The 11,630-nt window shown below is 45.9% G+C and overlaps 1 protein-coding gene across 1 annotated transcript; it reads left to right on the top strand.

The window, feature by feature from the left end:
* Positions 1-211: 211 nt before the first annotated feature.
* Positions 212-10,539, top strand: ZNF662 (zinc finger protein 662). The gene is given in 6 exon segments (XM_024756187.1): positions 212-674; positions 1,963-2,089; positions 2,741-2,783; positions 2,785-2,852; positions 5,298-5,399; positions 6,431-10,539. Coding segments are annotated over 6 exon segments (1,788 nt in total). The 5' UTR covers positions 212-422; the 3' UTR covers positions 7,627-10,539.
* The last annotated feature ends 1,091 nt before the right edge of the window (positions 10,540-11,630 follow it).

Here is an 11,630-nt window from a genome sequence, read left to right as displayed (position 1 = left end):
TGGTCAGTGGGAAGAAAAGGGCCGGGTGTTCTCCTTGATTTCTGCAGGGCCCGAAGCGCTCTGTGTCTCTGGGAGAGCTGGACCACTCTCCCCTCCCGACTTTGCGTGGCGAGAAGGGAGTACCATGGAGACGCGGAGCCCTCCACCGTCCTAGAGAAGCCGGAACGGCAAGAGTGCTGCAGCCTCCGCCTCTCGCATGCGGAGACCTGACCCACGCAGAAAGTGGGGAGCTGGGCATGGGTCTGGTTGGGACTTGGAGCCTGGCTCTTGTTCGGGCGGCTCCCGGGCGGGGGGCCGCTATGTCAGGCCCGCCCAGGTCTGGAGCGTCCCTCCCTGACCCCGGGTAGTCCCCGGTCGGGCCCGGTGAGCGCTGAGCCGGCGCCACGAAGCTGGCTCGGCTCTGCCCGGGGCTCTAGGCCCACATGAGGGGCGGAGAGGAGGCAGTGCGGCTGCCGATAAATCGGGGCACAGCCCAGAGTGGAGGGCCCGGAGGAACAGGTAGGGGCAGAGTGGATTCGACATCCCCCAGGCTTGCGGCGGCAGGGGAAGCACACGTGCAGATGCACAAGCATGAGCCAGTTTTGGGGCAGAGGCGTCCCAGCGCAGAGCGCTGTGTGCGGCGACGAATGGCCAGAATTTCCACGACTGGTTTTACAGAGCTGGTTTTGTTTGAGGTGGGTCTTGAGAAGAACATGAGCTTGCAGGAGCAGGAAGAAGGATCTGGATCTTCAGGCCGGGGGTGGAGGAGGGGTGGGGATGGAGGGGGGTGTAGGTCCAAGGATACAGATCTGGGCAAGGAAAGGGTTTGGGTTCATAACGGAACCGTGACAGTATAGGGCATGAGGGTGGTCTTGCAGGAGATGATCCTTGGGAAGTAAGCTGGGTCCCTGAATGGCGACTGCAGTTGTCTGCAGTTCAGAGGAGTTGGACTCTTTTAGGCAGGCAGAAGTGAGCCAGCCAAAGTCTTCGAGCCTTGGAATGCTGGGGAAGTTCTTGCCGGGCAAGGACTGATGGGAATGGACCAGAATTGGCCCCTCCGTAGTATTGAGATTGAGATCCTGAATGAGGCAGTGGCTGGGAATTATAAGAAGTCTTGATGGCTCCAAGTTAGCACTGTTTGTGTTTCTCAAGGAAGAGAGTGAGAGAGAAAGGCAAGAGAAGAAAAGGTGCAGGAGCTAGGGCTCCCAGAAATACAGAAAAAGGAACACTTGAGACTGGGATGTGGGGAAGAGAGTAGGGTAGGTGCATTAGGGAGTAGTCAGAGTTGGGCTCTGCCCTGTTGAGTACAGCCTCTCGAGCAGCCTGAATGTTCTGAGGGGCCCTTAGCTGCCTCTTTGGCTGGTGGCAGTGACTGGGAGGGAGAGAAGAGCAAGAGTCCTAGACAGGGGCAGCAGGGGTGGCAGGAGTGAGGATAGAGGACAGTGTGCCATAGTAGGTAAGAGCCAGAGAGTCCCACAGGCCTGAGTTCTGTCTCAGCTCTTTAACTCGGGGGATGTTAATCTCTGAGCCTCAGTTTCCCTTTTGTAAAATGGGTTTAATGTCCTTCTCACAGTCTGTGAGGCGTGCCCAGAGTAATATATGTAAAGTGCGTGGCACAGGCTCAATAAATGTCAGTTGCTCTTGTTATCCAGGGTTGGTGACCTCTGAAGGAGGATACACTGTGGAGAAAGGTTGGCACTTAGAGCACATATGGGAATGAAAAGGGAAAACTTGCAGAGACTCATGAAAAAGATGAGAGGATGTTTGCTGAAGTAAAAATGAAGAGACATGAGAAGATTGGTAGCTGATCCCTTATATCTTTGTAAGTAGGGGGGCAAAAATCTGTTGAGAGTTCCCTTAGACATTCAGAATCCAGAAACTCAGTGGGCATCCCCTCCAGTACCTCTTAGTGCCTGGGTCTACCCAGACTCCAGGCCTGGGTCCTGGGATTGTCCTAGGGCATTTAAACACATGTTGTTTCAGGAGTCAGTGACCTTCGAGGATGTAGCCATCTACTTCTCTGAGAATGAATGGACCGGCCTGACCCCTGCTCAGAGGGCCCTGTACAGGGATGTGATGCTGGAGGATTATGGGGCCGTGGCTTCGCTGGGTAAGGGTCTTTCCCTCTGGACTCTGCCTCTACCCTTTGGAATATCTTGGTTCCTTCTTCCTCAAAGGCTCAGGAGTCTTTGATAACCTCAGTTGAGTGGCAACTTCAGGCTCTTGTATTCTTAATGACCCAACCTTAGTGGTTGCTGGGAAGTAGGAAGTCCTGGTATCAGTTCAGGCCTCACATAGGACTTCCTTACGCCCGGCTGAGAGCTTCTGTTCTCCTGACTCATGTGCTGTGGATACAGTGGGAGGAGAGAAGATTCCTGGTGCCCCTCTGAGCCCTCAGTTCCCACCACCTCAGTTTGGGAGACCCAGCCCAATACCAACCATCCTCATGCAGACGTCTGAGCTTGAGAGCTCTCGGAGAGGGAGAGCACAAGAAAGCTCAGTTCCTCAAAGAGTGAAGTCATCTGTTTGCTCACTCACGCTGTTATTGAGCACCCCTTCCTCTCTGTTTCCTGACCATTGTGAGCCTCCAGGCCCCTCTCCCCTGGGTCTCCTGTCCCTTTCCCCGGACTTCCTTTTCTTGTTCTCCCTAGTAATTTCCCTTCTTTCCCCTCCCGCCCCTGAAGACACAGGCCTGGGAGGAGCCCTGGGGTTGCTCTGTGTCACCCTACTCACCCACCTGTCCCATTTCCTTCCTGTCAAGCAGCATTTCCATTTCCCAAGCCGGCTCTGATTTTCCAGCTGGAACGAAGCACCATGGAGCTTGGCTCCTCAGGGAGCTCTAGATGGAGAGGGCCCAAGGGGCATCGCCTCAGGTGAGTGAGGATACATGTGCCAGTCATCTGACCAGTTCCCTTGTCTTAATCTTTAAATTGTCATGGGTGTGTGTTCTCTTAACCTAGTGCTGTAGACACCAGTGGGATTCCTTGTTTTCCTCTGTGTTCCCATGGTTTTCCATCTTCTTGAGTCCTTGCTGTATTCATCTGGGCTCTTCTGTCTGCCATCTTCATGCACCTGTTTTTCCTCTTCCCCATCTCCACCGTTCTTTTCAGGGCCATTATGTATCTTTACTCCCTGACTTTTCTGTTTCCTTTCTGATCTGAAGTGGCCTTTCTACTTTCCTGGCCTGCTTATAATCTTCCAGTAGAAGATTCGGACTGCCCTTTGGGGTATCATGGCCATTTTTTTTTTTTTTTTTTTTTTTTTGCGGTACGCGGGCCTCTCACTGTTGTGGCCTCTCCCGTTGCAGAGCACAGGCTCCGGACGCGCAGGCTCAGCGGCCATGGCTCACGGGCCCAGCCGCTCCGCGGCATGTGGGATCTTCCCAGACCGGGGCACGAACCGGTGTCCCCTGCATCGGCAGGCGGACTCTCAACCACTGCCCCACCAGGGAAGCCCTTATCATGGCCATTTTTATCATTAGAAATCAAGAAGTCTAAATAACCCTGAGCCAAATACTTCCTGTTCCTCAGGGATTTCTGGTGGGAAAGCCCTGGTATTTGTTTAGGCCCAACACAGGGCTTCCCTGCTCCTAATTTCCTACTGAGAACTGTGTCCTCTTATTGCCCCCTGGCCCCATTTCATCTTCTTCCCATAGAGGCTCTTCTGTGGGCACAGGTGACTTGAGCTGTGCCCTCAACTCCCCCATTCACACATTTCCTTGCTGTGTCTGGAAGTCTTTCCATGTTAGGATACCGTTGATTGCAAGTAACAACCCAATTCAAACTGGCTTAAAAAAAAAAGAGGAATTTATTGTTTTGTGTAATTGGCAAGTCCATAGGTAGAATGGGCTGCAGGTACATTTGGATCAGAATTTCAGTCTCTGCTCTTCTCTGTCTCCTCGTATGTTGGTTTTGTCTACAGTCTGGCTCCTCTCGTGGTTGTAAGGTGATTGGTAGTTGTAACCAGGACTGTGCTTCTTCACACCGATGGAGAGGAACAGAGCAGGCCTTCCTTAGGCTTTCAACACTGTGAATCACAGTCCCAAGTATTGCTCTGCTGCACCATCTTAAGTCTTATGCCGGCTCTAAATCGGCCTCTGCAGCCAGGGAAAAGCTCTGCACTGATTGACTTGGCCTGGATTGCTGGTCCCTGAAAGGATCTCTCATGTAGTGAGTGGGATGGGATAACCTGTTTGGCTTAGCTCAGTGAGGGCCTGTACCAGGAGCTGGACTTGGGATCACTCCCACCCAAAGGGCCTGGCTACTCCCTAGTGGGGGAGGGGTAGAATGGATGTAGGGAGGCACCTACAGTGTCCTCTGCATTCTCTCAGGATCTCAGTACCTACTCTCCCTGCCACTCGAGGGCATTCTCATCTCTGCTTTAGGCAGAAAGCTAACAGCTAAGTTATTCCTTGAGCAAAACCCTAACTCCCTGACTTGCAGCAGCCCTCCTTGGAGCTCATGTCCCTACTCAAAGTCTTAAAGAAGAGAGTACTCACGAGGCATATAGTCCTTTGCCTCAGCAGCATGAAAGGTCATCATTTTTTTTTTAAGTCCTCTCCATATATATATTTATTTATTTAATTTTTTTATACAGCAGGTTCTTATTAGTTATCCATTTTATACATATTAGTGTATATATGTCAGTCCCAGTCTCCCAGTTCATCACACTGAAAGGTCATCATTTGGAAATTGCAGAATTGATCTGTTTCTTAGGAGGATTTGGATGGGAGTTACAAAGAGACCAGTCTTAGCTAAGTCTGAAGAATTTATTAGAGTGGACCTTTGTAAATAGGGGTGTTTATTGTTAGAGTAAGAAGTGACTTCTGGGAATGGCTGAATGAGGCTATGAGGCCATTTCTTATGGATGCCATAGAGAGACCCATTGTTGATCCTTTGTGAAGAGAGAAGGCAGTAGATAAATAGATAGGAAGGAAGGAAAGTAAGAGGTGGTTCTTTCCCAACATAGCCTCAGGAACAGCTCCTTGCAGTTCTTTCCTATCCTGATACTTTGCTATGTGAATTGGCTTTCAGCTCCTAGGGGCAGGTGCAGAAGAGACCTTAGTCTTCCCTGTTTCTTCTTGACATTTTAAAATGAGTGATAAGTTTTTGTATATTGGGGAACTGATAGAATCACAACTTCCCTGAACCTCTATTTCCTGTCCTTTATATTCTTATTACTCTCAAGTTTCAGGTCACCTGTTTTACCAGTCTTTCCGCCAACCTTCATTCTCCCCTACCACTTCTGTCTCAGCTCCTTTCCTAATGGGCCCCACTCCTCCAGCTGAGTCAGCCTTATTTATATCTTGATCCTGGCAGGATATCCATTTCTAAAGCCTGCTGGGATCTCCCATCTTGAGCAGGTAGAAGAGCCATTGAAACCAAAACTGCAAGGAGAGGGTCCAAGCCTAATTTGTACCGGTAAGTGAGAGGGAAATGAGCACTTTTCTACCAGTCACACATTTTTCTCCTGTCTTTCCTTTGTAACATGTTAAAATTCCATTCCACTTATGTTCTAAATAAAAGACCCTCTAAAAATCCCCAAATCAACTAATTAATCAGAGGAAATGTAAACTCTAAACTTCCAGCTTTTATTTGGACAAGTGCAGATAATTAAATTTGGATGGATCTTTCATCTTAGGCTCAAACTGAACAGAGGGCTTACCTATCTGGCTGCAGTGGTCAATCAATATGTTAAAGGTAAATGCTGTATTTTTCTCATTGTGTTCATTGCTAGGGATCAGAAGTCAAGTAATATATGGCTCCTGTCCCGGAAAGGCTCACAGTCTGATGAGACATTATACAAAAATGTATAATTATAACAAAATGTGATGCTGTAACAGAGATTTGAATAAGACACTATGGAACAAAGAGACACTTTGGCCAACACTGCCTAAAGTAATTCAGGGAAGCACTTTTCATGGTGGACCTGGTGTTTGGATTGAATGAGAAGACTTTATTTCCATTCAGTGTTGAAAAGTATGAGAGTCTTCTTTGTGCTCCCTACCATGTGTGATAAGCTCAGGGTCCCCAGGTATACCACAGATATTCTTTATTTCTGAACAGGTCCTCTGCTCTGGATCCTGGCTAGTTCTTCTCATGTTATAAACTGAACTACCTAGAAGGAATTTTGACTTATCTCCCTTAGAATTCAATTCACCTATTTCCCAAGAGCATCCGCCGCCCCCAACTCCCCACCTGCCGGCCCCATGCTTGCTCTGGTGCTGGAAATCAGAGCCCTCAGCCCTTAGGGACTGTCTGCCTAATTTCTGCCTTTTGATTTTGGTTGCTTTCTGTGTGTTAGCTCTGTTTCGCCGTTTTCAGCTAGGTCAGGGCCACTTAGACACAGGGGTGGCACTTGGAGAAAAATGGACATATTAATACCACTTGGTGACCTCAGTCACTCTGTCATGGGTATTGATGACATTTGCAGCTCTGGTTTCTTCTTTCAGAGTCTGTGTCCAAGAGTGAGAAAGAAGGTTTTATTCTGAAGGAGGATACTTTTGAGGAGGCACAGGACCACATGGTGCTATCAGGTGGACCCCAGTGCTGTGGTTCCCAGGAATTCTGGTTTGGAAAAACCTGTGAAGAGGAGAAAAGTAGGTTAATGAGATGGCCTGCCTACCCCAATAGGGAAAGCGTGGAGAACACTACATGTGACATTATAGAAGTGATTGTCAAGGATGAGATGACCTCAGTAGAAGAGCATTTGAAAGATGCTGATGTTTATACCCACCTTGTACCTTGGAAAAGTCTACATGAGCAGGTATTCTATATATGTGAAGAATGTGGCAAGTGTTTTGTTCAAAATGAAGACTTTGATCAACATCAGAGAATTCATATTGGGAAGAAAGTCTGTGGATGTAAGGAATGCGGGAAGACTTTCAGTTTCAGATAACACTGCATTGTACATCAGAGGACTCACACTGGGGTGAAACCCTATGTATGTCAAGAATGTGCTAAAGCCTTCATTTGGAAGTCACACCTGATTGGGCACCAGAGAAGTCACACTGGAGAGAAACCCTTTGAATGTAAGGAATGTGGGAAGGGCTTTAGTTAGAATACAAGCCGTGCACAACATCAGCGAATCCACACCGGGGAGAAACCATATACATGTAAGGAATGTGGGAAAAGTTTTACTCAGAACCCAGTCCTTCTTCGACATCAGAGAATCCACACCGGGGAGAAAGCTTGTGAATGTAAGGACTGTGGGAAAGGCTTCATGTGGAAGTTGGATCTTGCTCAGCACCAATGGGTCCACACTGGAGAGAGGCCTCATGAATGTATTGACTGTGGGAATGGCTTCATGTGGAAGTTGGATCTTGCTCAGCACCAATGGGTCCACACTGGAGAGAGGCCTCATGAATGTATTGACTGTGGGAATGGCTTCATGTGGAAGTTGGATCTTGCTCAGCACCAATGGGTCCACACTGGAGAGAGGCCTCATGAATGTATTGACTGTGGGAAAAGCTTCATTTGCAAGGCACACCTTACTCGTCATCAGAGAATCCATACTGGGGAAAGACCCTATAAATGTAATGACTGTGGGAAGGCCTTCAGTCAGAATTCTGTTTTGATTATGCACCAGAGGCGCCATGCTAGAGAGAAACCCTATAACTGTCAGACTTCTCACTTTCTTGAACATTAGAGAATGCATAATGGTGATACTTGTTTATAATTCTTATGCTACAGGAACCCCAGCCACGAGATGAGATGACTGCCCACAGTTTGCTGTAACTGTAATAGCCAGTATTGTCTTGTCCCTTCTCCTGAGTGGGTATACCCTGTCCTTCAGCAAGACTGGTCTCTCTGTTCAGCCATACTCATACTAGGCAACATTTAGTTGAGCACCTACTCTATTTCAGGTACTGTGCTAACCATTTTACATACATTCCTTAACTTTTCTTAATCCTATAAGGTAGGTACTCTTATCCTCATTTTACAAATGAGAAATCTGAGGTTGAAAGAGGTTATAAACTCATTCAAGTTCACTCAGGTAGTAAAGTTTAGAGTTAAGATTGGAACCAGGCCTATCTGACTCCCGAATCTATTGTTCTTTATCTGTGCACTTTTCTGCTTCTGCCTGTTTTTATTTGCTCAAATTTCCCTGGGCTAAAAGTCTCCTTTCCTCATCTAAGACTCAGCTCCTTCAGGTGAACAGACCTCTCTTCGTTTTCTAATTGTAGTCAGTACCACCCAAGTTGGTATTTAATTATGTGCTATGTTACATTTTTTTAATAGTCTCATGCCTGTTAGTCTGGCTAAATGACTCTTTGAGGACCAACACTGCATTTCTTTATGTTTTTCAAATTTTGAAACGTATTTATTTTTGACTAGCTATAACATACTCATGATAAAAAAAAATTGAAATAGTTCAAAAAGGTGTTCAGTGAAAAGTAAATTTCCTTGTCACTCCTGTCTCCCAGTCCTTCTCAGAGACAATGTGTTGTTTCTGTGTCTTTCTGGGTACATGCCCACACAAGTATTTATTAATACTGCTTTCCGTAAGTCTACCCCACTTAAAACCATATTTGATATAGTGATATTGCTATTACTTTGCCAACTCCAGGACCTTCTCTTCCTCAGAAGTTGTTGGCCTCCTTTAGGTCACTAAGGTAACTTAAGGAAAGCAATGGAGACAGTCTGGGTTGTGCAGTCTTGGGAGACCTGATTGCCCTTGTGTTATAAGAGAGTACTCTGGGACTGGGAAAATGTAAATCAACGGAATTTTTTTTCATAAAAATTTGTAGCACTACAACCCCTCTCATAGCACCACTATCCTAAATTCTCTCCTAGTCTGTCCCCTTCTCATCACCATAATACCTACGTCCCAAAGTAAGCTGTGGGGTATCACCAAAGGAGGGAGAAGTGATCACTTCATGCTCTTCTGGGTGTCCTCAATCAGCAGTGGCAATATAATCCAGTATCTTGGTGTCAGGATCACAAATGCCCTGCATAGGTCCATGATCAAACATAAATGCTAGGCACGCATAGATTCTACGCAGCAAGTAAGGGGAAGGTGAAGAATTCCAAAATTAACTTGATTACAGACTTGAAATCAAGTCTGTAAAATAAAATATTTTTTAAAAGGGGATACAGGCTGTTAAAATATTAATTATGAAGAAATGCAGGATATTAATGAATGGTATGAACCATCTTAAAGAGTCAGAGAACCAAAGGCCCTATTCAGAGAAGAAGAACACTGGCCAAAACAGAGGAAACATCCATTCCAGACCCTCCACCTTTAGAGCCATTTTCCGGACTGCAGTTTGCCCCATTGCTGTTTAGGCATTCCACTTTATAAGCTCCCAGCCAGTGAGTATAATGGTTGATAAAGGAGCAAGGAGAAGCCAGAGGCCTGCTTGGACCAAACTTCTGCTTCCTGAAAAGTACAAACATACTGATAACTCTGGAGTTTCTGACTGCTGAAGGCAAAGGCCATGTAGTAAGGAGAACTTGGTCTGGTGTAGTCCAGCTAGAGTACCTCTAATAAGCAGGAAAAATTTTATTTTGTTACTACACAGACCCAGGAAATGGAAATGAGTGATGTGAACACGTGTTTTGAGGAAGTTGTTTATTACGCAAATATTACCGAGCACCTGCTTGTATGCAAAGCACTGTGCCAGGTGCTGTAAAGGAATGATAAGTCAGACCTGCTCCCTGCCTTCCTGGAACATTAATCTAGTGAAGATTAAAGGGACCAACCAAAAAAAATCAAGTGGACAAGATTATTAAAGATTGCTAAGTGCTCTGAAGGGAATGAACAAGGTACAGAAAGTGGGGCCCTCTTTCTGTAGATGCTCACAGGAGGCCTATCCTAAGAGGTAACATTAAAAGTATGACTCAGAGGATGAGAAAGAGCCTCTTGTACCAAGAACAGGAAGAACCGCAGGCAGAGGGAACAGCTGTGCAGACTCCCTGATGTGTGAAGAGTTTGGCACGTTCAAGAAAACAGGTTTTAGCAAAACGAACAGAGCATGTGTGGCACCAGTTGGGATTATACAGATCCATGGGCCAGATCATTCAATTCCACCCTAAGTGAAAAGAAGTCATTAAAGAGTATTCAGTGGAGGAATGACGTGTTTGATTCTGATTATAAGATGATGATGAGCACTCTGGCTGCTAATAGAAAATGGGTTGTAAGGGGACAAAAGTGAAAGTAGAGATCATGTTGAAGACTGCTAGCCGTCCAAGTTGGAGATGAGTTGGTGGCCTGGAGAGGGTGGTGGTAATGGAAATGAAGAGAAGGTGGATTTAAGATATATTTTGGAAATAAAATCAGTGAGCTGCTGCCAGTGGATTAGATGCAAGGATAATGGACAGGGAGGAATCAGGAATAGCTTTCTGGCTTCTGACTTGAGCAGCCGAGTTAGACAGTGGTGCCATTTACTGGAATGAATAAGACTGGAATGGGAATAGGTTTGGAGATGGAAAAGTCTATAACTCTACTTTGGATTAACATTTGCGATAAGTGTGAGATGTACAATTAGAAATTTCAAGTAGGTGGTTTTATATATGGGCTGGACCTCTGGGTTAGTGATACCTGGAGCTGTACATTTGAGAGCGGTCAAACGAACAGAAGGTATTTAAAGCCATGGGAAGAAATGAATGTAATCCCCTAGAGCTGCACTATTCAATACAGTAGCCACTAGCCACGTGTGGGTATTAAAATTAAATTTAAAATGTATGTCCTTAGCCATACTGGCCAGATTCCAAGCATACAGTAACTATATGTGGTAGTTGGCTACCTTATTGGATGGTGCAGGCGTAGAACATTTTCATTGATGCAGAAGGGTCTATTGGACGGTACTGCCCCCAGAGACAGTACAGCAAAATACGAGGGCCCAGGATGAAGTCTTCTGGAATACCAACTCTACTTAGGGAATTGGACAGGGGGAAACACCAAGAAGAAATGCTACTAGGAATTCTCTTTCAAAGATGGAAATGTTTGTAGGCAGAGTGGTGGAATGGCAAGACAAATTTTAGAAGTATCACAATGAGAGAATTAGCAAAACATGGCAAAAGATAGGTGTTCTAGGAGGATTAAGAAATAGCATGTGGAAATGGATGTCCAGTAAGGGTCTCTAGCAGATATGAAAAAATCCTGGGCATTCCACATGATCTGACTTAAAACATTGGTGACGTGGCAAACCCAAAATTCACATAGGTAGGGTAGGGGAGCCTGGAAGATACCTCAAAGAGATTGGAAATTATCCACTGGAGAATCTGGAACTGAGAGTATATTTTCACCAAATTTGGAAGGTATGTTACGGTATGACAAACATTAGTCCGGTGGGATTCACGAAGTTAAGGTTAGGGCATGAAAGGTACCTACTTAGACACTTAACCTCCAAGCACCTGAGATGAAATACAAATGAGGAGCTTGTGTGACCACTAAGAGAAAATGTGATACTAAGGTGCTATACAAGAAAACAGTGCTTTCAAATATAAGCCAGGATCAGTATAATTAATTGGCAAATGACAGAAAACCCAAATCTAACTAGTTTAATAAAAGTTGTTTATAGGCTCACATAACTGAAAAGTTCAGAGGTAGGACAATGTTCCAATACCTATTGAGAGGGACAGAGTTCAGACCTAGAGAAGATTCTCTGATGTTGAAAGACAATTCCTCTGCCCAGTGATTGAGATGTA

Source organism: Neophocaena asiaeorientalis, unplaced genomic scaffold (assembly GCF_003031525.2).
Source record: "Neophocaena asiaeorientalis asiaeorientalis breed wild unplaced genomic scaffold, Neophocaena_asiaeorientalis_V1.1 scaffold265, whole genome shotgun sequence".
NCBI classification, from domain to species: domain Eukaryota; kingdom Metazoa; phylum Chordata; class Mammalia; order Artiodactyla; family Phocoenidae; genus Neophocaena; species Neophocaena asiaeorientalis.
Note: the sequence above shows the minus strand (reverse complement) of the source record. Positions and strands in the feature narration are given on the sequence as shown.